The sequence below is a fragment of the Bos mutus genome, chromosome 16 (genome assembly GCF_027580195.1).
Source record: "Bos mutus isolate GX-2022 chromosome 16, NWIPB_WYAK_1.1, whole genome shotgun sequence".
Lineage (NCBI taxonomy): Eukaryota > Metazoa > Chordata > Mammalia > Artiodactyla > Bovidae > Bos > Bos mutus.
The window spans coordinates 26,376,811-26,403,029 of NC_091632.1; the positions used below are offsets into that span (position 1 = coordinate 26,376,811).

The 26,219-nt window shown below is 39.2% G+C and overlaps 1 protein-coding gene across 3 annotated transcripts in view; it reads right to left on the reverse strand.

Annotated features, from left to right (window-relative positions):
- Positions 1–26,219, reverse strand: part of RASAL2 (RAS protein activator like 2) — a 401,507-nt gene that overhangs the window by 163,689 nt on the left and 211,599 nt on the right. For all 3 annotated transcript variants that reach the window (XM_070384881.1, XM_070384879.1, XM_070384882.1), the window contains exon 3: positions 19,465–19,591. In XM_070384881.1, the coding sequence (XP_070240982.1) occupies positions 19,465–19,591 (127 nt within the window). The remainder of the gene's footprint in view (positions 1–19,464; positions 19,592–26,219) is intronic.

The following is a 26,219-nucleotide window of genomic DNA, read 5'->3' on the forward strand; positions in this document are numbered from 1 at the left end:
AAGGGGTTTCTTTTTTGGGAGGCTTATCTACCACTGTGGAACTTTCTAGCCTTCAGCGGCTGCTCCAAGGCTATTTTTATCTAACTGTTTTTTGTGTACTACCGATGATAGTCTGCCTGTAAATATATTTTTCTCTCTCTTACTTTCAGTCACTCCCAGTGTATTATTTCACTGGCTCCCTTCCTAGATCATCTGGTTCCTAACACACATCTGGATACTTCCTACAATTTCTACTTTTAAAAACTAATTACAAAAGGTTTGTTTAACTATGCTTTTGACTCTGATGGCACTACTTTGATTAAAGTAAAAGGGAAAAAACTGAAAGACCTCTAAATTGAAAAATAAACTGACATAAAATAATAATCTGTATCACCAGTTCTCTTCCTATTTCAAGTTTCTTTTATTTCCTTCCCATACCAAGAATTCATCTTCTTTTTATTCTTTTCTACCTTGAGTTTATCTTGTTATTTTCTACTCTGCAGAGTTAGAAAAAAATATGCAAAACACAATCAAAATTATTTTGGAAGCAAAAGAAAAAAATGAACTAGATGGGAATTTCCTGTTGTGATATATTAACCATCAATTAAAATGGAAAACAGTTAAACCTGTAAATTTCTGAAGAAAAAGAAAATAGGCTGTACATTTCAGAGAAAAGAAGTTAACCAGAACAATCCAACAGATACAACAGCTTTATGAGAAACTTGGGAACTTCCTTTCTTGAGCATTGTTACTACAGAAATTAGACGGCAGGTGAGTGCCAAGAGCATGCATGTGTGTGTGTGCTCAGTCACGAATCTGTGTTGGACTCCTTGTGACCCCCTGATCTGTAGCTTGCCAGGCTCCTCTGTCCATGGGATTTCCCAGGCAAGAATACTGGAGTTGGTTGCCATTTCCTTTTCCAGGGGATTTTCCCAGCCCAGGTATGGAACCAGCATCTCCTGTGCCTCCTGCACTGGCAGGTGGGTTCTTTTACCACGGAGCCACCCGGGAAGCCCTTAGGGTCATAAAAAAACAGGTTTCATCCCTGGAGGCAGCTTCAGGCTGTTTTGGACACAAACATAACTAGATGTTCCACCTATCTGATTTACAAATCCTTCTGCTTGAAATACAAACTAAAAAGGCTTTTGTAAGTAGCTGAGCCAATCCTGTTCCCTGCTCCTCCTCCCTCCAAAAAATAAGAATGCGGAGGGATGGAGGAGGAAACTGAGAGGGAGGGAGAGATGGGGGAAAGGGGAGAGAAAGAGAGACCACTGGCGCAACTAAAGTAAGCAATGTTTAGATAATTTGGCTCCACTTACCTAAATCATATATTTTTTCATTTTGGAAAAGTTCCTATAGCAGTCAAAAGCCAAGATTAAGTCTCAAAATTAAATCTCAAGACGCACTATAAACAACTCCACTCCCATCTTTCTACCTCAAGTTACATAACAGAATGGTGAATTAGGCTGTACTTTAGAAGAAAGGAATTTGCCAAACTGTGCAAGTAAAAATGGAAAAACAAATGAGTAAAGTCATGAGATACGGAGACAGGATGTTTCCTAAGATGCCACACCTCCAATTTCCTTATTGGGTTAATTTAAACCTGTCCAGGCAAAATGAGAAACTAACACTTACTCCATTATCTCACTGGTTCCATGGTTTTGTAAGAGTCAGAGAGAACTGAAGTTTGTCTCAAATCAAAATTTATGTTGTTGGTCTTGCATTCTTCTTTCAAACCATAATAAAAATCTCACTGGATAAGGAAGCTGAGGCTGAGGGGTAATGATGAGAAGAGGTGAAATTTGAAGCCAGTTACAGTAACTTCAAACCTTGTGCCATTTCCACTGCCCATGAGTGCCTCTAATAAAGCAATCCTTCCAGAGAGAACAGAGAGTTCCAGTCACAGACAGGCACCTTCTTTCCTACCACAGTAAACTTCCTATCTATGAAGTAACTGCTAAATCTGCTCTTGCGATTTTGATATACTAATTAATCTTATAACCGTTAACTCCAACAATAGTACACACGTTTGTGCTATCAAGCTGAAATGCAACATAAAGGATAAACTGTTTGGACTTCCCTGGTGGTCCAGTGGTTAGGAATCTGCCTGCCAATGCAGAAGACACAGGTTTGACCCCTGGTCCAGGAATATCCCATATGCTGCAGGGCAACTAAATCTGAGAGCCACAGCTACTGCGCTAGTGCACCTAGAGCCCATACTCCACAACAAGCGAAACCCCTGCAATGAGAAGCCCTCACACGGCAACTAGAGAAAGACTGTATAGAGCATGGAGACTGTCAACTACAAATTGGCACTTACCAAGAGCACTGCCAACGACTGAACAACAAAGGCTTTTGCCATCTGCCTCTATGGAGATTGAGCCCCATGCTGCTATGGCTGTTGACCTTCAACAACCCTCAAGGGAGTTCAGGGTGGAGTGAAGCACTCTGTGCTCCAGGGAAATTGGTGAGACAGGTCTTTAGATAGTTGGATGTTTTTAGAAACAGATTTTATGATCTCAATCCTTTCATCTCCCCATATCTAAAGAAGCACTAAACCCCTTCATGGTGACATCAGATCCTCATGACTAACAAAAAACCTTTTGTAAAATGAGTGCTTCATGCGATGGCACCCCACTCCAGTACTCTTGCCTGGAAAATCCCATGGATGGAGGAGCCTGGTAGGCTGCAGTTCATGGGGTCGCGAAGAGTTGGACACGACTGAGCGACTTCCCTTTCACTTTTCACTTTCATGCATTGGAGAAGGAAATGGCAACCCACTCCAGTGTTCTTGCCTGGAGAATCCCAGGGACGGGGGAGTCTGGTGGGCTGCTGTCTATGGGGCTGCACAGAGTCGGACAGGACTGAAGCGACTTAGCAGCAGCAGCATGGTATTGAACTCCCCCATCACCAAAACCTTATATATGGACTTTCCCCCACTGCTGCTTTGGAGCAGTCTCTCAGAGCTATGCTGCCTCACGGACTGCAGTCCTCATTTTGCTCCAGACAAAACTTAACTCACAACTCTGAAGTTGTACATCGTGTTTTAGTCAACAAGACTCAGCACAGCAAAAAATTAAATAATTTTTTAAAAAAGATCATTTTCTGTTATTAAAAGGATGTATTTTCTCTTACCATTCTGTATAGGAGCAAGATAATATTTAATAAAAGCTATTTACTACTAACAAAATCTTTTAGAAAAAAAAGCATAGGTGTCATGCTCACGAACACCACTATGGTTACAATATCAACTAGCACGCATGCTGTATCACTTCAGTTGTGTCCGACTCTTAGCAACCCATGGACTGTAGCCTGCCAGGCTCCTCTGTCCATGGGATTCTCCAGAAAAGAATACTAGAGGGGGTTGCCATGCCCTCCTCCAATCAACTAGCAGCACAGCTCAAGAGATCAGATCTGCCATGTGCAGCCAGGCACACTGAGTGCTATGACTTATTAACATGGACAGTGGCGCATACCAACTTCACACTTATCAGAACCAACTGTGGCGACTGCAGTAACTGTTTATAGTCCTTGCGGCCACGTAATGATGCTAATTCTCTGATTTCATTCCAAAAATATTTCTCTGAAGTGGATGTGGTTTTCCCTGCGGAGGGCGGCTAGAGGGAAAGAATATTTCCCACAGCTAAGATTATCTTTTACTTTGAAGTGTCTCACCTGAAAAAGTCAAGCAAAGGTTTCTCTAGTGTGTCTCATGTCAGTCATCTGCTCAACAATCAGTCACTCACTTATTCGGCAACAATGCACAAAACCTGTCAGTTGCCATGACAACACCAAAGTGAAGCTACAGTCTTGTCAACTAAGAAGTTCCAATCTGGTAAAGAAGATACACACCAACAACTTATTAAAAGGGTAAGGACATACTTTCAGTATTAGATGTAAAAGAGGAACTGCTTATCAGAGATAAATGCTATGAATTCTGATTAGTGGAATAAAGGAAACAATTGCCAAGAGGAGATATCTAACTGGGCCTCAGGACAAATGTGATTATCACAGATGAGGGAAGCAGAATGAGTGACTACAGCAAGACAACCAGGCTGATGCCCAACGTGAGCAGAAGCCCAAGTATGAGAATGCATGGGGAACCTGAAGTAGACCTATGAGCCCAGAGAACCTAGAGAATCTGTGATGGGTAAAAAAAAGATGATGGGAGAGAGTCAAGTTCTGGTCAGAATACAGAGAGACTTTAGTGTAATTGCAAATTTTAATTTTATCCTATAGACACTAGAGATCCTATAAAAAGCATTTAAAGAAATAAAGTAATATGAGACTTTCCTGATGGTCCAGTGGCCAAGACTCCACCCTCCCAATGCACGGGGCCCAGGTTCGACCCTTAGTTAGGGAACTAGATCCCACATGCCCGTGCAGCAACTAAAGACCCTGCGTGCCCCAAGGAAGACTGAAGACCCTGTGTGCCACAGCTAAGACCCAGCACAGCCAAATAAGTAAATATTTAAGAGAAAGGGAAAAGAAAGAGCCAACAATAACTTAAAGAAAAAAGGAAAGAAATATGATTCAAAGAGGGCTTTTAAGAAGATAATGATGACCAAGCAGTGAAAGGAGATACATAGAGAGAAGAAAAGAGAACCGAGAGAAGAGATATACAATGCGCAGTTATTAAGATATCAATGGCACCCCACTCCAGTACTCTTGCCTGGAAAATCCATGGACAGAGGAGCCTGGTGGGCTGCAGTCCATGGGGCCGCTAAGAGTCGGACACGACTGAGTGACTTCACTTTCACTTTTCACTTTCGTGCACTGGAGAAGGAAATGGCAACCTACTCCAGTGTTCTTGCCTGGAGAATCCCAGGGGCGGAGAAGTCTGGTGGGCTGCCATCTATGGTGTCGCACAGAGTCGGACACGACTGAAGCAACTTAGCAGCAGCAGTAGCAGCATGTAGAAACAAATGAGTAAGTTAACGTTAGGAGGACTAGAAGGATGGTGGGCATTTAGCAGAAATTCAATCACATAAGAACAACAGGCTGTAGGGGAGGGAGGGGGTGAAGAAAGGAAATTATACAAAGAAAATGGCTTCAGTTTTGAACATTCCAGTAAAGATGTTCAGACGACCAATTGGGAATTCAGGTCTGCAACTGAGAAATTAAAGCCAGAAATAGAGACTTAAAAGTTATTAGAACCAAGGTGGCATTTAGAAACATGAAAACAGGCTAAGTCATCTACAGAGAAAGGACAAAGCAAGCAAAGAAGGGTAAGAATAAGACTTCACAAAAAGGGAAACAGTAAAGAAGGTACGGAGTGGGAGAAACACAACCAATAGAGAAAAACTGTTGCACAAGACAGGAGAGCTCTGAAGAGGGGAGGGAGTCGGTCATCACAAACTCTGAAGAGAAAGAGTGCAAAGGACAGCAGTTTGGGAACTCACCACATCTCTGATATGACTGGAAATTTCGGGGGGGGGTGAAATCAGATTTCAGGTTCAGAACAGAATTATCAGGTACTGAGTACAAATAAATTGCTTTTAGAAAAGGCAGATGAAGACCTGAGATAGCCTTAAAGTATCCTAACTTCTAGTCAGTTCTAGAACCAGCTAACACAGTAAAAACTTAGAATCTGCTTGTGATTAGTGTTAGTTGCTCAGTCATGTCTGATTTAATGCAACCCCACTGGAGAAGAAAATGGCAACCCACTCCGGTGTTTTTGCCTGGAGAGTCCAGGGGACGGGGGAGCCTGGTGGGCTACTGTCTATGGGGTCGCACAGAGTCAGACACGACTGAAGCGACTTAGCAGCAGCAGCAGCATGGACTGTAGCCCACCAATCAGGCTCCTTTGTCCATGAGAATCTCCAGGCAAGAATACTGGAGTGGGCTGCCACCCCCTTCTAAGGGGATCTTCCCAACTCAGGACTCAAACGTGAGTCTCCTGCATTGGCAGGCGGATTTTTTACCATCTGAGCCACCAGGGAAGCCCTAGGGAATGTTGCCTCCCTGTTCCCTGTTGGGGAAACCAAGCCCTGGTCTCCCACATGACAGGCTGGATACTCACCACTATACTAAGAGGATGGTGGATGTTAAGTCAATCAGTGAGAGAGCAGAACCAGGAGTGACTCAAGTATGCTATTTGGGTGTTAACTTATCTAGCTTCTATAATAGAGGGTATTGGTGCCCCCTTGAGCCATGGGGCTGCCGGCTGCATAGGAGCCATGCCACACAGGAGCAGGGCCCACATGCTCTTAACAGGATGGTAAACCTGGCGGCCACGATGTGGCACTGGCTCTTGTGGGAGAGGTGGGTGCTTGTCCTGGTCATCCGGCTTTTGCTCCTCTACTTCCTCACCAGCACCTTCAAGCAGAAGAGGGCAGTAAGAGATCGGAATCTTCTCCAGGGTCAAGACCGTGATCAGCCCATTCCATGGAAAGTACAGTTTAACTGGGGCAATGCCAGTCAGTCCAGCAACCAGTGCAGAACTCCAATCAAGGGAAGCACCTCATCACGGACGAACATGGCTGCGTTTGTGAGAGGAAAGATTTGCTGCTGTGACAGCACTGTCTCTGACACAAAGCAGTACTGCTGTGGTAACTGCTTGTCCAGCGGCTGGGGAGCCCAACAAGCAGCTTCTCCTGGAGTGCTTCCTCAGCAGTGACATTCCAGAATCCCTCATGGCAGTTGAAGACCACTTTGAATTGTGCTTGGCTAAATGCAGGACCCCACCCCGGCCTCTTCAGGGGTAGGCCTTGAACACCCTGTCCTGACATCTAACATCATCTAGAGACTCAGATGCTCTTCCCTTCTCATCCTGAGCCAGCCTCCAGCAGCTGGCACCATGTGTGCTCAGCTTTCTTCCTAGTGGTACTTGGAGACACTTGCTTACCTGTGTGGGGACACTGTCTTCAACAGAAATCTGCCTTGTTGTCCTGGAGGGTTCTGTCCTCACGGCCCATGCCCCTGTTGCAATGACTGCTCTGCTCAGCCATGGACAGCGGGAGCCTCAGGAAAGTCGCCAATGGGGTGGCCTCCTCCTTTTCTGTCACAGAAACCCTATCTTAAGGCAACTCCTAAGTAGAGATACATCTCACAACTGACTCTAAGTGCTGGTCCTTTATTGCTTTCAACACCAGGAAATGCGACGTACAGACCTTCAGTTTCCCTGTGATTTACAGAAAAGAACAAAATTCAAGTTTCCGTCAAGGTGCCTTAATAGACTCACATCTACCTTTCATGGGTGCTGGACATGAAGGCTGCTGGTCCACATGCTCGCGGTGCTCCTGTGTTACTAGTATGACACTAACCCTCTCTGGTCAAGATAGAGAGTCTATGGTCCTCAGATCAAGATGTCATGTGCTCCTGAATAGCAATGCTCTTTGCCCTCAGGAGTCATGTTACCACATGTTGTTCTTTCTCAGAGCCCCACACTAACCCCAGGATTGGGCAAGGTCTTCTTCCTTGCTCTTTTTTTGGTTATTCAGCTGTTGCCTTTGAGGCAGGGCCCAAGCCCGCTTTCAGCATTTTTATCTCAGCAGAGCTTTCTCCTTGGGCCTTGTTTGCCTTCCTATATATTTCTGCAGTCTGTGTGGTAGAAATTTCCCTTAAATTCCTCCTATTACTTTCCTGCTGGCTCAGTGGCAAAGAATCTGCTTGCCAATGCAGGAGACACAGGAGATGTAGGTTCAATCCCTGGGTCGGGAAGATCCCCTGGAGGAAGGCATGGCTTTTCTTGCCTGGAAAAGCCAATGGACAGAGGAGACTGGTGGGCTACAGTTTGTGGGATCACAAAGAGTCAGGCACTACTGAGCATGGGGAAAACACACACACACACACCCCTTCTCACACTTATCTTCCCAAAGAAGTCTGTCCCCCTAAGTCAGCTTTCTTAGAGGGTGAACTGTCTGACAGTTGTTTGGCAGTTGTTTTTTGGTGTTAGATCCCAGAAAATCTATTCAGTTCACATTGGACTTTTAAGATTCTGTGTGTATTCACCAGTGCCAAATCACACTTTGTGTGTGTGGAAAATAAAATAAGGTAAAATTTATAAATTAAATGCTTATAATAATAAAGTTGGAGGAAGCTGATAAAAAGCATTTATCTATGTTGCTTATCACTTCAGGTCTAAGAGGATGTTACAACTAGGATTTAACAAACATGGAAACTTGCTTTAGTTATTGTCTGATTATTTATTTGCTTAGATTTCTATGTCCTTATTATTAATTCAATCCCAAATTCACTTCCTGTTGTTTCACTCAGATATATCAGTGTGGTCTTCTTGGGGAAGTCCTCACAGCAGTCTTCTGACTGCTCCAGTCTATACTGGGTGTCATTATTCTGAGGCTGTGTACCTGGGTTCTCCTTGCAGGGTTCTCCCAAGGGCTTCCCGTATCTCTCCCCTTGTTGGATATCCTATCCTATATCCCACATCCTGCTCATTCTTGGTGGAGAATTTATCCCATTTAGCTTCAGGAGAAATGGTGTGTAGGAGGTAGTTTCTTTAACCTTGCATGTCTGAAAATGTCTTTATTATCGTGTGCTATTAGTGGCTTAGAGCTATATGGTACAGAATCCTGTACTGAAATAATCTTGCTTCAGAAGTCTGGAGCCTCCCTCATTATTTTCTAGCTTCTGGTGTTGCTGATGGAAGTCAGAAGCCATTCTGATTTCTGGTCCTTAGTTTGTAATGTCTTCCCTTTCGTTGGCAGTTTGCAGAATGGCCTCTTTGTCATCAGAGACAAACTGAAATTTCCCCAAAATTTGCCTTGTCATAGGCACTTAGTAATTCCTTTTAATCTGGAACGTCATATCCTTCAGTTGTGGGAAATTTTCTTAAAATATTTTGCTAGTGATTTCCTCCCCTTTGTTTTACTTTTTCTGGAACTCATTGTTTTGACTTCCTAATCTGATGCTCTAATTATTTTATCTTTTTTCCCCTTTATTTTCTGGGCTATTTCCTCATTTTCATCTTTTAACGCTCCTATTATTGAGTCTTATTTCTGTTATAATTTTTTAATACACAGCAGAAAGCAGTATTTTGGCTCTGTATTTAACATTCAGTTCTTGTCTCATGTATGTCCTATTTTCTCTCTCTGAAAATAATCACAACTTTTTTTAAAGTTTTCTATTCCCTGCATATCTCTGCTTCCAAATTTCTTTAATTACTTTTTCATTTGTTTTGGATTTTTTCTTCCATGCTAGAGGCTTTCCCTCCAATGACAACTAGCCTCGGGAATGTCAGTGTCCTTAGGTCTTTGCTCTTGGGCTGGTAAATTCTCCAATGACACTGATCTCTTGCCTGGAGGGTAAAGACAAAGTGAGGGAGACAGGTAGAGGAGTCTCATCAGTTTGCAGGTGTTCGTTTTATTCCCTTGTATTTGGTAAAATACCCTGTGCTCTCCATTTTGCCTGGTATGGCCCCGTCCAGAGACCCTTGCGTTTTCTCCCCCAGAGAACTGACCCGCAACCTTACATTAGGGTAGAGATAGGGGTGGGAAGAGCGACTGTCTAGTGGTCTTGGGAAGAGGAGAAGACTGAGGGATCCACTACTATACATTCCTGAGGCCATCGATTCCTGGACTATTGGAAGAATCTGTGGTAAACATCAGATCGGTTCTTGGCTTTCTTTGCTGCTAGATTAAGAACTGGCTTTCTCAGGTCAGGTAGGTCATTTACCACGCTCCCTTTGCTTTCCAGCATTTGATTTATTATTATGTATTATTGGTTTTTGTGGTTGTTTTCTTCTTTGCCATTTTCCTTATTCTTGAAGGACTATGTCTTTAAAGGAATATCCCATTACTATAGCTGTAGTGAGGTTTCTGAAAGGAATACAAGTACATGCTTACGTTCAATCAACCATTTTTCTCCCCAGAAGTCTAGGCTGAATCAAAAACCATTCCTGATTGTTTACACCACTCGTTACCATTCCCACCCAATTCTCCAGTCACCAGAGTGGTTTACTGAGGTCAGTATTTCCTCAGAACAAGTTGAGAGTGGCCCCTCACCTGGGCATCCCATTTTAGAGGGCTCTAAGTAAAAAAAAAAAAAAAAGTTTATTAGACTAACTTAAATATTAACACATATGATACAGCTTTCTAAACTCAGCAAGTAGCTCATCCACAGTTAAACACTGACTTCCTTCATTTCTCCTTCCCCAGTTCTTCTGGACTTGCAGCAACCCTTACAATAAATACCCTGTACAAATGACTTAACTGAGTCAGAAAAGGAATCTTTTACTTAAGACACCTTACTGACATCTGTTGGATATTTTACAAAATAAGGACAAATCAACAATGACAATTAAATGACACACACCCCTACTTGTAGGTGTACAGCACAACCAGATGGGCAGCACCACCTTTGAATCACCTTTCACAAAACTAAACTAATCTCTACTATTCCAGGATGAGGGTGAGGAGGAAGATAAAAGGACAAATCAGGAATCTAAACATTCCTTTATAACTTAGAAGAATTGTGGTCTGACACCTTGACTTAAAACCCATTTCTTCATTTAAAAAATGAACATTTAGCTGTTCATCTAAACTTAGCTCATAAGAGTGAAATAAAAAGGACTTTAGTACCAGCAGGCCTGCAGCCACTGAATGAGGCAGAGCGTGGCAGCCTTCGGGGCCGGGGCCAGCCCCATCCATCAGCCTAGCTACCATAGTCCCAACACAACAGAAAGGCCCACAGAGCCCATGCAGGGGCCTCTGGTGACCAGGCAGAGTGGACTGCTAGCCTCATACAATGTCTCCTATATAAGTCACTTACCCAAAATCAGGAATGTAACTGACCTACTTAATACAGGGGAAGAGAATTAGGCAAAATAAGGAGACAGAAGAATATGTCCCAAACAAAGGAATAAGACAAAGTTCCAAAAGAAGAACTAAGCAAAGAAGACATGAGCAATCTACCCAATAAAGAATTCAAGGCAATGACCTCATACAAACGTGCTCAGTGAACTTGGGACAAGAATAGATGAAGAGAGTGAAAAGTTAAGAGTTAGAAAATACAAAGAAGAACCAAACAGAGTTGAAGACTACAATAACTGAAATAAAAAACATATTAGAAGGAATCCAAAGCAGATTAGATGGTGTGGAGGAACAACTCAGTGAAGTAAAAGACAAAGCAGTGGAAGTCACTCAAGCGGAATAGAAAAAAACACAAAAGAATTAAAAAAAAAGCATAAGGGTAGTTTTGAAAATACCTCTGAGACAACATCAAGTGCGCTAACATTCACATGCTACCAAAAGGAGAAGAAACAGAGAGGGGAGGGCAGAGAACTTACTTGAGGAAATGATAACTGAAAATTTCCCTAATCTGGGAATGTCTATAAGTAGTTAAGGGATAGACACAACAAAAGATGTAAAGTATGATGTCACAACATTAAACCTGGTAGGGAGTGTTAAATGTAGGGTGGTTAAAATGTGCTCAAAGTTAAGAGAGCATCAGTGTAAAATCATCACATGTAAACAGGTTGTTACACATGAACTGCATGGTAAGTACAAACTGAAAATATGTAACAAATACACACCAAAACGGGGGAAAGGAACCCAAACATAACACTAAATTCCACGAAAAGAAAGCCAGGATAGCAATACTTATATCAGAAGAAATACACCTTAAAACAAAGACAGGAGACAAACAAGACGTTACATAATGATAAAGGGATCGATCCAACAAGAAGAGTTAACAATTGAAAATACCTATGCATCCCACACAGGAGTACCTAAATACATAAAGCAAACATTAAAGGAAAAAATTGTCAGTAACACAACAATAGAAGGGGGCTTTAATACACCAATTACCTCTGTGAACAAATCATCTAGACAATCAATAAAGAAACACTGGCCTTAAATAGCACATTAACCTATTTGAATGTAAAAGAAATATACATAGAACAGTCCATCCCAAAGCAGGAGAATACACATCCCTCTCAAGTGTACATGAAACATTCTTTGGGATAGATCACACCTTAGGTCACAAAACAATATCAGTATATTTAAGAAGACTGAAATCATGTTTTCCGAACATAACAGTATGAGACTAGAAATCAACCACAAGAAAAAAACTGCAAAAACTACAAACATATGGAGGCTAAACAATATGTTAGTAAACAACCAATGGATCATTGAAGAAATCAAAGGGAGAATAAAAAAAGTAATACCTGGAGACAAATGAAAATGAAAACACAATGATCCAAAACCTATGGGATACTGCAGAAGCAATTGTAAGAGGGAAGTTTACAGTGATACAAGTCTACCTCAATAAACAAGAAAAATCCCAAATAAACAATCTAGCCTTAGACATAAGAGAGGAACTAGAAAAATAAAGAACAAGCAAAATCCAAAGATAGAAGAAAGTCATAAAGATTAGAATAGAAATACAAGGAGACAAAAGAAAAAAAAGATCAGTGAAACTAAGAAGAGGTTCTTTGAAAAGATAAAAATTGATAAACCTTAGCTAGACTCATAAAGTATATGAATAAAAAGAGAAGGATCACATAGATAAATCAGAAATAAAAGAGCTTTGATCGACAGCACAGAAATACAAAAGACCATGAGATTACTATGAACAAGTATATGCCAATGAAATGGACAACCTGGAAGAAATGAACAAATTCCTGGAAATATACAATTCCCCAAAACTGAATTAGGAAGAAACAGAAAATATGAACAGACTGATTGCCAGGAAACTGAATCAGTAATTTAAAAAAAGCTCCCAACAAACAAATGTCCAGGGCCAAAGGGCTTCACAGGTGAATGCTATCAAATATTTCAAGAGTTAATACCTTTCTCAAACTATTCCCAAAAAGTGAAGAGCAAGGAATGCTTCTGAACTCATTCTATGAGGCCACCCTTGCCCTGATACCAAAATCAGAGAGACATGACCCCCCTAAAAAAATAAATAAAATAACAAAGATTATAGAACAATATCACTGATGAATATAACATGCAAAAAATCCTCAGCAAATATTAGCAAACTAAATTCAACAATAAAAGAATTATATACCATGATGAAGTGGACTTTATCCCAGGGAAGCAAGGACAGTTCAATACCAGCACATGATACACCATGTAAACAAATTGAAAATAAAAATCATATGATCTCAACAGATGCAGAAAAAGCTTCCAACGAAATTCAACATCCATTTTGATAAAAACTCTCAACAAACTGAGTATAAAAGGAACATACATCAACATAAGAAAGACCATACAGACAAACCCAGAGCCAACATCATATGAAACAGTGAAAAGCTGAAAGAATTTCCTCTAAGATCAGTAACAAGACAAGGATGCCCACTCTGGTCACTTTTATTCAATACAGTACTTGAAGTCCCAGTACAGCAGAAAAGAAATGAAAGGAATCCAAACTGGAAAGGAAGAAGTAAAACTGTCACTTTGTAGATGGCATGATACTATGTATACAAAATCCTAAAGATGTCACCAAAAAAAAACTATCAAATAAATGAATTTAGTTAGTAAAACTGCAGGCTACAAAATTAACATAAGAAATCTGATGAGTTTCTATACACTAACAAAGAACTATCAGAAAGAGACGTTAGGAAAACAATCCCATTTACAACTGTATCATAAAGAATAAAATACCTAGGAATTAATCCACCAAGGATTAAAAGACTTGCAGTCAGAAAACTATAAGATATTGCTGAGAGAAATTAAAGACAACACAAACAAATGGAATTCTCACAGATGGAAAGAATTAATATTTCCAAAATGATCATACTACCCAAAGCAATTTACAGATTCAGTGCAATCTCTATCAAAATACCAATAACGTTTTTCACAGAAATAGAACAAAATATCCAAAAATTTGCATGAAAACACAAAAAACCCTAAAATAGTCAAAACAATATCAAGAAGGAAGAACAAAACCGGAGGAATCACATTCCTTGATTTCAAACAGTGGTACAAGCTACAGCAATCAAAATAGCATGGGACTGGCATAAAAACAGACGCAGAGATCAAGGTAAGACAAATAAACTCAAGCTTATATGGTCAGTTAACCAAAGAAAAGGAGGCAAAAATATATAATAGGGAAAAGACAGCCTCTTCAATAAATGGTGTTGGGAAAACTGAACAGCCACATGTACAAGATTCAAACTGGACTACTTTCTCACACCATACGCAAAAATAAACTAAAAATGGACTAAATACCTAAATGTAAGACCTAAGATCATAAAACGTCTAGAAGAAAACATGGGCAGTATGCTTTTTAACACTGCTGTTAGCAGTATTTGTTGGACTTGTTGCCTTAGGTGAAATAAGCAAAAGCAAAAATAGAGAAATGGAACTACATTAAACTAAAAAGCATTTATACAGCAAACGATATATAATCACATACAATTTTACACATACAAATTTAATAGCCAATTTAAACACTGACTGCTACCGTACACAGATATTATTTATCAACATTTAAAATTCGATCTGAGAAACAGACCCAAAGACTTAGAGAACAAACTTATGGTTACCAGGGGGAAAGGGAACGGTAGATCGGGAGTCTGGGATTGACACGGTTACACTGCTATGTTTACAACAGATAACCCACAAGGACCTACAGGATAGCATAGGGAACTCAACTCAATATTCTGTAATAAACTAAATAGGAAAAGAATTTGAAAAACAAGGATAGATGTATAGTGAATCACTTTGCCATACACATGACACTAACACAACATTGTTAATCAACTATGCTCCAATATTAAGCAAAAATTTTAAAAATTAATGTGAAAAAATAAAATTCTATTATTTGAAAAATGGAAGGATATGTTTCTTGCAATATTAAATCTTCATTACTCTCATTTTCCCTTTTTTCAATACTATCATTACCATCCTATACCTCGAAGATTCTAGCATCTTTAAAATCTTTCTAAGTTATCTGGATACTCCTAATAGTGAATGTCTTGGGAATAAAAAAGATAGTCATCATTATTTTATACATAAAATCAGATCTCAGGTTAATTTAATAAACAGAGTCAAAGCTAAGATCTGAATAATCAATATCCTCTATAATTTTGATTAAATGAGTTATCCTTTCCAATAATTTCATTTAGGTTTTGGAGAGTATATTCTTTTAATATTCATTTTCTTCAAAATTTCCTCAAATTTTCATCACATGGGTCAATAAACAGGAAAACATCAGTGCAAGGTTAGTTTTTCCTCAAGGTTTTTCCAATTTAGTTTCCCTCTTTTTGGTGGTATTATTTTAGATCTTGTGTTCAACTTTATTTACACAAACATGAAAACTGTGCGTTAGCTACCACTGACTCTAAGACTTTTGATATTTTTTCCCCTATGCTTGATAACATGTACCAAGGGCATCCTATGTGAAATTGTAATTTTTAAGTACACTTAAGTTGGACAGGGAGGCCTGGCGTGCTGTGATTCATGGGGTCACAAAGAGTCGGACACGACTGAGCGACTGATCTGATCTGATCAGATATTTCCAGGTTCTGAGGACACCGTGATAATGAAACAAATTTAATGTCACAAGCACAGTTTTTTTTAAAATCCAGAGATTTTGTAAGTAAGATCATGGGGTACTTTTAAGATTTTATCACAATGTAATAAAACAGAGGCACGAAGATCTCTGCAGCTTTGAGTTACTAGATATTTGGTTTTAAACATGTCAGTTCAATTTCATTTTTGAGAACTGAGCAAAGGTGCAGTAATGAGTGTTTGCACTTTCTAATCAAACCAGCTTCATGAGGACGTTTCTGATGTTACCTACAAGCAAGATTCTAGCTCATCTCAGGCTCTGACTTTGCTCTGCCCACTTGAGCATCAAAGCATTAACTTTACTGGAATGTCAAAGAAGTGCAACCACCAGACCAGACAAGGTTCTCAATTCATCTTTGTGCAATCCCCCAGCCAGGCAGCAGACAGCACACGGCAGTAGAGACTCATTTTCTTCTATGTATCTATGCATCGCAAAAATGGTGCCTATGGTTCAGCTTCCTCTTTCTCCCATTTAATAATGTTCTTAAAAGCTATCCAATGGCTTTTTAAAAAGCTGAATTCATATAGGTTATATTTACATTGAAAATGAATATTTACCAATTCATGTGGTCAACTTACATACCTCCCTGTATTGTTTTTATGCAAAGACTCTACCATCTGAAGAAGTGATTTGCTTTTGAAAATTCAGCAAATTGTGCTTTTGCATGGTTTGAAAAATCTTTTTTCTGATGAATAAATTAAAATCTGGATACTGTTACCAGGGGAAAGTAGTTTTTTTCTTGGTTTACTAAATTTGGAAATGGGTACTTTAGGCAAGATGTTCATACACCTTAAAAAAATATCTCACTTTCAGGAGAAAAGAATTCGCTGCATCAAAATGTTGTGCCAAATGCCATGGTAAATATAAATTTTGTGTGTCTGGGGTAAACTCCTGAATGCAAGAGACTGGGAACTAGTGAGTGAGAAGGACATTCTATGCTTATCTATTCCCCACCTGCCTCTTCACACACACTTTCTTCTTCTGAGTTCTTGACATTTATTAGGTTCCTCAAAACTGTACATTTGCTCATGCTGAACAATGTGAGAGGCAGAAATACAGGCCTTCCCACCTTTTTTACATTCAAGTTTCTTTACCAGTTTGCAATCTCCAAAGTACAGTAAATTGGCAGCCACTAACGAAAGTTCTTCACAGATCCTTTACACTCATAGAGCTCTTTTCTGTTACAAATTCTCTGAGGTAGAATAAAAGGTGCATGTTTTTCATGAGTGGGTAATTCTCCATAGCTGACTGCCTCACACCTGAAATCAAAATGCATGCCATGGTTTCACATCCGCAAAAACTGATCTGTCCTCCCTGGAGTTACTCTACTGGAGAGGAAGAAAGAGAGAGCTTGCAAAGGGAAAGAACCCTGCAAAACAGAAGGGCTTCCCGGCACACCTGACTGACTCACTTGCAAACAAAATTCTTGTATTGTCATTCTTCTCTGGTCCGTTCTTTACTAATGCTTCCTCATCTTCCTAACCTCTAAATGTTCCAGAGCTTAGTCTTCAACTTTTCCTTTCTACCTAAATACCCTTCCTTGATGATATCATTCAATCTCATGGCTTCAAACACCATCTATTTGCTAAAAGTGTGTGATCTGTATCTCCAGTCTGCACTCCTCCCTTAATTTCCAGACTCACACATTTCTACTTGTGTATCTAATAAGATCCTCAGACTTAAGATGTCCAAACTGAGCTCCTAGTCAGTCCCACTTTCAAACTTGTTTCTCCCAGTCTTAAAAAATGACAACCTCATTCTTCTGGCCGCTCTAGCCAAAGTTCTTCACTCCTCCACTTCTCACTTCTCACATCCAATCCAACAAGCAAACTGGCTTGCTGGCTACACCTTCAAATATAATCTGGTCACTTCTCAGCCCTTCTGCTACTACCATTATGGCCCAAGTTCTCTCATCTCTTTTCCAGATTATTGCAGTAGCATACTAATTGGTTTCTAACCTTCCATTCTTGCTTCCCTGGTCTCAATATAAAAGTCTATGGCTTCCCCCTCCCAGAGTAAAAGCCAAAGCTCCCACAATTACCTCTAAGACCTTTATGATCTGCCAAAGAGCTCAATGCTGTCATCGCCAACTACATCTCCAAACCACACACAATGTACCACAATAACAGCATATACTGTCAACAGTCATCAATAATCTATCTTCCTCAAAGAATTTTCTAAAGGCAGGGATCTTATCTTGTACCTCTTTTCATTCTTAGGGACTGGCATAAAATATATATATATATGTATATCTGTGTGTATATATATATATAGAGAGAGAGAGAGATACAGCAATTACTCAATTAAATATTTGACAGTGGGAAATTCTGCCTCAAGACAAATCACTGGGAAATAAAAATAGAACAACAGAATAATTATCTAATTCAACATCAGATTGGCAAGTAAGGAAGAAAGGCTCTGAAAGAATCTTTTCCGCTCTAAAATTTACGAGTGATAACTCCCAGTGCTAAATTCAGGAAACCCACTCCAAAATGATGATGGATGAGCATGAATCAAGATGGCTGCCAAATCTGTTTTCAAGAACAGAAGGTAGAGGGCTGGCTCTGGAGTACACATCTGAGTCACTCCATCTTAGTTTGTCTTTAGGACCTGTACCTGGAATGTTGGCCATAAAGTTAACAATGTACTATATATTCCCTTTCTATAAAATCACAATAATCACTCAGACTATAATTGCACTTCCTCAAAATCAACTGATTTTTGTGGATCAAAGCACGAATAGTGAGAGAATCCTAGAGAGGGTGAGAAAGAGAGTCATCAACATAACATTACAAATAATGACAGCAAAGGAGTTGAAAGAAGGCAACTCTGAGCTAGTCCAGTCACACAAAACTTATATGTGAAATACAAACAGGCTATAAAATGGTCACACCCAGACAGGTTTGCAACATAACTTAAGCCCACACCTAAACTGGTTTCAACACATTTTAAAGAAGTATAATGGAAACAGGATCAGAGGAAAATCTGATTCTTCCAAGTATGACCCCTTGAAGAAGTGTTTGCTAACCTGACTAATGTCTAGAAAAGCAACAAATGTCACAGGATAAAAAGGGAACTAAAGGATTCAAATTCTGACAAAGTTCCATTTAGAAAATGAAAAGATATGAAGAAAAAGGCAAAAACAAACAAACAAATCTTGATTTTAAAAACTACAGCAAAATCACAGAATTATCCATACTAACAAAAAAAGAGACAATAAATGATTGTTTTACCTACCTACAAAGTATCTATGACTAAATGTCTAGGTGCACTAAACAACCCTACTGCTACACTGTAAAAACACCAAAACAACTCCTGTGTTTCAAATTCTTTCATTATTTCATTTAATATTATTTATATTCCCTTAAAATTACCTGACTATTTTAATTATCTAAATATCCACTGGTAAGTATGAAAAGGCCAAACAGATTCATTTGGTGAGAAACAGAGAAAGAACTGCTTTGACACTGACAGTAATTCCCTTAGTATGTAACAATTCAAGTGGGGTTTTTGATGTCTCCCTTGTGTCAGCCACTCTAAACACAAGCCTGAAAATAACTTACATAGGCCCTATATAATTGGCTCAGGTAAATTAGCCTAATCCGACTCTACACTATGCAAGACAACACCAGTAGTTATGTGCACAGGACACAAGCCATTCAGTACTGTTTTCAACCAAAACTGACTCCCTAGTGCCTCAACAGGACCATCTAACACTCTTTACAAATTTAAAGCCAAGCAGTAAAACCAGAAACAACACATCAATCGACATGCCTAGGATTTTTCTACAACCACGCTAGCGCTCAGATAAATTTTATCTCTGTAAAACAACTTTGCTATCGCTTGGTTATAAAGAATAAAACTTTCTAATGACCTCTGACTGTATTTTAAAGTACTTACTTAATACTAAATCCAAGATGTTTTCTTTTATTGTAACACTCTCAATAACAAGTCCATAAATTACCGGATAAAAATTAGTAATTTCTTTCCTTTTGCATAGTAGCTTACCCAGTTTAGTGGCGCCCTCTGGTGGGTATTCAGGAAACTGACCCTCGGAAGGAACACTGACAGTTCTCCGCAGGCATCGCCCTTTGGTGGAATCTGCCTGCTGTTCTTGTCCTCCGTCCACAGGTATCTAGTAAACAAAAAAGAGATGAAGCTTAATTGTGCCATGAGTACCTTCTGAGCGAATGACACTTTTAGGTGATGATGCTAGGAGTGTGCAATCATCAGAGCAAAACAGAAGAAATGGAGAAATAAAGTCTACACAATGGTTAAAGTATTACTAACCCCTTTCAGGAAGCTTTTCTTTAAAAAAGAAAACTGAAAGATCAGGAAAGGTGAGTATGTAAATGAGCTTTTGCCAAGTATGTACAAATCACATTCAGGTGTGTATCTGCTTGAGGAGCTTGGAACACAAAAACAAGACACCCACACAAGTTAAGATTCTTTCACATCAGAAACCTGTGCACGAGTTCCAATTCTGCCCACCGTTCAGTAAGGAAATGGAAATACAACAAATACAACCAACCAGAAAGATTTTGCTCCAAAATTCTCGTAAAAGAAGGTTTTGTTAAACAAAAGTAGTAAAATCACCCCAATTTTCTCCAATTTTAGAAGCACTTAGAGATAGTTAATAAAATACTAGCATATATTCTTCCACAAGTGAGACTAGTTTTTGAAATTCTAAAAAATATTTTTTTCTAGCGTAATTTTTCTTTCTGATTGTACACGTGGAATGAGAACTACAAATGGTATAAACGATGTTTGATGCCATTAACTATTTTATAATTTACAGACCGGTAATCATTGTGAAGTAATGAGATGGCTCGAAGTTCCTTTTTCTTCCCCCAGTAAGACCAAGTCATCTTACTTTGGGAGAAGGGCAAAAACTTTTCACAATGAGATTTTATTAGTAACCTCTGTCGGAATTAAGAATAGTGTTCATAACATCTTAAATAGTTTGGCAAACTATGTCAAGAATTATGGTACCGAGGCCTCAGAATCATGCCCCCGCCCCTCACTCAAATGGACACTAACCGCCCTTATCTGAGTTTCAGGCTCAATCACAAACAGAGGAAGTTACAGAGAGAAAAAAAAAGAACTGGCTAGGGCCAAGTAGGCCCAAGATGGCGGAAGACCTGATCTCTGGTGGACCTTGATCTTCATTATTCGTTCACTGTTACTGTATTAGCATGCTACATGACACACCCACGAGCGCCATGACAACTGGCAATCACCGTGACAACTTGAAAAGTCCATATAAGGACTGAAAAGGAGTGCCCCTCAGTCCTGTGTACAAACCACACCCTTGTTCTCAGATAGCTCATGAATATTCCTCCTTCTCTTTACCCAATTCTGTCCTTTTCACCTCAACCCTTCTATATAAAATGTGTCTCCACCTGAATGAGGTTGAGAAGTTGATTTGCGAACTAAATTCTCAGAAGTCTCTATTTCTGTGGTCACTGAATAAACTATGTGCCATTCTATTCTCAGCACCAGTTTCGCTATTATTGGTTGTGTGAATCTGAGTGGAAAAAGAACCTCCTCGACCAAGACCCCTCGGCCTAGATCAGGACCCTGGTGTGGGTGCAGGCAACCAATTCAGCAACAATTAATCATAGTCTCTAATTCTTATGGCTCCAATATAGACATTTTTAAACAGATTTCAATAATGACTAGTATTAGGTTCCTACCATGCACAAAGCTAAGGAATTTACATGTGCGACATTATGAGGGAGCTATTATTATTATCTTCTTTTTACAGAAGAATAATTTATTTCTCCAGGTGATTACTATGGGCACATCAATTGATCCAGCAAAACTGGGACAGATACAAGCTTAAGTGTATCTGCTTCCTGCTTCGCCTCAGTAATTCAAGTCCTATGACTGGGTCAAGGGGATGATACCAAAGGAGGTTTTCTGTGTTACTGAGAGTCTGAAGAGCAAAATTCTCATGTCTTCATAGGACTGAAAATTTTCACACTTTATAAGACTAAAAATTCCCCGTTTCCTCATTGCTATAACTACAGTTACTGCTAGTGGCATTAAGAAAAGTAAAATTCTAAAACATAAGGGAATATAAAATAATAGCATCAGTAAAGACATTAACTCTTCCAAAAGCTCTGTAATAGAAAACTTTACGAACAGTAATCTAAGTCATCTACCCCTTTCAGGATGGAAATGATCTCTACTTAAATAATTAAAAGAGTAGTGCCCAGAGGTTAAATAACCCCCTCCTAGTAGGGAAGGTAAAAATGTATCCCCTTCCTGATGTAGGACAGAATGGAGGTAAATTTGGGGGGAAAAAAAAGTAGTTTGGATTTTTGAACAAACAGATGAACCTAAATAAACATAACTATTTTTGCAATAGTTCCCCCAAAATGCCTATTATCTGAATTAATGAAGACCTAAGCCACAGAGAAAAAAGGAGTTATTTTTTATATTTTAGGAGGGAATGACCTACAGTCTTTTCTGTGGAAATTCATAAAGGCCATAACCAGGAAAAAGAAAGACATGGTTTCCATTATCACATATTTTATCTGTATCATATCAAAGAAGAGAATAAATAAAATATGTCAAGCATCTTATTCGACCTAAATGTCACTCACAGTTATATTCTCAAAGTTTCAATGCAGAATTTTTTTTTCCCACAGTTGAAACTTAAAATATGATGAATGATTTTATTCACAGCATCACTCTTAAGTTTAGGGCATTTTATTTCTGACTCAATATAAGGGAGAATAGTGTTTACTTTTATTCTGAATGTGTTTCTTAAGAATCATTTCCTTTTACAACACCATTGATTTGCTTCTTACATAAATTATCCTTTTAAAGATATTGACCTGCTTCTTAAAAGTTAGAGGTATAATATTTTAGGTATCTTCAAATGAACTAAGCAAGAGTTTTACAAATCTCAGCCATACAGCCAAAGAAAATTAGTTTTAAAAAAGACAGCTTTAAAAAAACAATTTTTTCCATTCCAATTGTCCTAATTTAGCTTACTAGCTCACATTTACTTGTATACTGAATTACTCTAAAAGTTGTGCATCTTTCAGGTTCTATAACATGAGAGAAATTTTTATCTTTCTTTCAACCTCTCTTGGCTTATACTGTGCGTCTTCTGACATTTCTTTTTCTTCAAGGAGAGTGGTGACCACCACTGTCTTTGGCTGCCTATTGTCCAATGTTTGAAAAATAGCTGCTATGTATATTTCTTGGTCCAGTCTTGTGTTGTTTACAATGGGAGGGCTAATCTTACACCAGTTACTCCATCACAGCTGGTGCCAACTGCCTCCGGTTCTTTTTTTTCCAAACTACTAATATAGTCTCTTTGTTGGCGATAATCTGCCCCTTAAATCTATTCTGTATATGGGATAACAGAGTATTTCAAAAATGCAATTGTAACCATGTCATTCTGAGGCTTAACGGCCTTCAGTTGCTCTCCTTTGCAGTGGTCTTCAAAGAAGAGATGGTATGCTCGCTCGTATGTGGACATGACAAGAAGGGTACCTCTCTGCTTCAGTTCAGTTCAGTCGCTCAGTTGTGTCCGACTCTGCGACCCCACGGACTGCAGCACGCCAGGTCTCCCTGTCCATCACCAACTCCAGGAGTTTACTCAACCTCACGTCCATTGAGTCAGTGATGCCATCCAACCATCTCATCCTCTGTCATCCCCTTCTCCTCCTGCCCTCAATCTTTCCCAGCATCAGGGTCTTTTCAAATGAGTCAGTTCTTCGCATCTCTGCTTCAACCACACTCTAATCTGGAGTTTACCTGCTGTACAGGGCTTCTATGTAAGCTTTTCTACAAAGAAAGGGTTGTTCTGCTAAAAGTGTCTTAAAACTACTATCTTACAGAGTAAGTACAAGGTTCCTGATATAGTATACCAGGTTTTCCACAATCTGGCCACTGTTTGGGTATCCAGCTTTGCACTTTACATTCTAGGAACACCAATTTGCTTGCGTTTCCCTAACATATTCCCTATGTTGTAGTTCAGTGCCTTTGCTGAGTTTGTTGTCTCAGTCTGAAAGATTTTTTTCTCAGTTTCTTCTCTGTTCCATACCTGCCAGGTCACTCTGATCACCCTGAGACCTAGGACAGGCACTGCCTCTTCAAGAACCTTCCCTTCTATCAATCCCCTAAGGGCAGGTTAGGGCACATCTCCTGAGATTTCTCCAATAACACATCTTTCTCTGCCACTATACTTATACATGGGATCATAATTATTCATCTGTGCAACTGATTCCACATAAGTTAACAGCTTTACTTACCAGTAGATTCTCAAACCTTAAAACAGTTACAACTCACAAATGAATAAATGAATATTTGATAGGTAGATATGGAGGCCATTTTACGCAAACGAAAAAATACAACATCAGCCAAGACGTTGGTAAATATACTATTTTTTTTTTACTTTTGGAACCTGGAGTTAGTCAATTTAGCTAGAGCCTCTTAAGGCGGAGAAGTGGGAGAGAATACCAAAATATATTATAACCACATGGGAGGGCTTTAATACCAGGCCATGCATAATTCAGGAAGCACTGGGAAACCATTCAAGATTTTAGATCAGAGGAATAGTGGTCTCTTAATTGGTCTGCCTCCTTCCTATCTTTCCCTCTTCCAATACATCCCACAGATTAATATTCATAACACATAACTCTGACCCCTTTCCTTTCTTAAGCTTCCTTTGGTAATTGGCCATTGCCAACAGCATCTTAATGACAACAGACTATAGTCCTTTAGAATAAACAGATTTCTTTGTTTTATTCTATCCAGTTTACTTGTGCTATTTATCAAATGCCATTTTAAAATTATTTATCCTATTCCCACAATTAAATTTGGTACTGGAGAGAAAGGAAAGAATTGTGTCTTATTCTCTGTAACTCTGAACAGTGAATTCACATACAGGGGCACATTATGTATCTGCTGAATAACTTAAAAGCAGCTCTGAATGAAATATGCCATGGGTAGTTTACTCCAAGATAAATAACACTTGATTTTAGTTATTTGCACAAAGCCTAACTGCTATTTTCATCAATATATCTGAGTGTAAATACTGCTTTCTGAAAGGAAGAAAAATATTTTAAAAATATTTTGAAATTGCATTATTATTACTTTGAAGCCTTTACACTAGCATCCCAGCTTTTAAAATTCCAGATACAGAAAGTAGAGTTTGAATGAAGGAAAAAGGAGCCATTCTTAATGGCTTGTTATCGCCAAAAGAAAGAAACTCAGAGATTAAGCTTTCTTTTGTACTTTTGTATTGGCTGCACTCCGGGGGGTGGGGGTGGGGTCACGATTGTCTTCTCTACCGTTTCCCTCTGCTCCTTAATCTCTAGTTTACTTGGTCTTATCTCTTGCAAGCAAAATGGAATTCAAATGGCCTCCTACGTCCTCTTTGAACCATGCTGGTGCCAAGCCAGCTGGGGCCTATCCTGGCATCCAGGCAGGGAAGTGTATTTCGTAACACATAAGCAATGTTTGTTTGGCACAATTTGCATGAAGCAATTTACTGAATCAGTGAATCATTTCTCAAGGTGACATTCCTGGCAGACTTCTCTCTCAGCATTCTGCCCAGGTCCATCCTTCTCTACCTTCCCAAGCAGGTGACTTCGGGCATTCAGCATGCTTCCCGTGTACACCCTCCCCACCCTGTTTCCACTGCTGACAGGGAACATGCAGAGTTAACAGAGAGCATTAAGAGATCCCACACACTGAACACATGAGTGAGACTAGACTAATAGAGTCCTCCCACATTCCAACAGTGTCTGGCTAAGGATTCAGAACCCTCTTACTTGATCTTATTAACACAGCAATAAATACCCCCATGATTAGTTGATTAAGGTTTAAAACAGCTTTTAAGGATAATTTTGGCAGGAAATTCCTTAAACTCCTTGTTTCAAGGAATTGTGAATTGTTCAACACAAAACTCCAAGGATAAGAGTTATATTCCTCATGATCATGTGGGTGGAATGTAAAAGAGTAACAGTGTATTCAGGGTCTTCCACTAAAAAAAAAAAAAAAAAAAGATTTCTAGTCTTTTCCTACCATGAAATTAACAGAATGTTAAATAAAATTCAAGTAGCAGGTATAACTATGCCTTAACATTTTCTTATCCTAGAGACTTAATCCAGTTTTTCCTACTTAATAATGGTAGAACACACCTGTCTCAAGACATTAAACTGTTGCTGGAAACTTGTCATCCCTTTCCTGGTCTATTGCAGTAACATAACTCATCTATTTCCTTCCAATTCCTTTCACTCAATTTTCAACATGATCAACAGAGTTCCTTTTCTAAGAAGCAAATGTGATGTCATTTCCCTGTTAAATACCTTTCCATGATCCAAATCATTTCCAGAATAAAGTCTAAATTCCTTAGCATGGCCTTTAAAGAACTTTATTCTTCACCTCTTGCCAGCTATCCGTCTTCCTTTTGCAAATTATATTCCAAGAATTCTGAACATTTTGCAGTTTGCCAAAGAGATGTGAAATGTTTCTTGACTTTGCATCTTTATATGTACATGGAATATCCTTCCCATCTTTTCCTCCAAGTGAGCTTCTGTTTGTCCCTAAACACATGACTGTAGTAAACTTCTCTGTAAATCCTTTTTTTGCTATTCTCCACTTTAAACCATATAGTATCCAAGGCAATATCTTAGTTAATCCTTCCTTTGTGGTAATATTATAATCCTCTTAAAAAATTGCATTGCGGTAAAATTCATGTACCATAAAATTAACCATCATAAAACGAGTAATTCAGT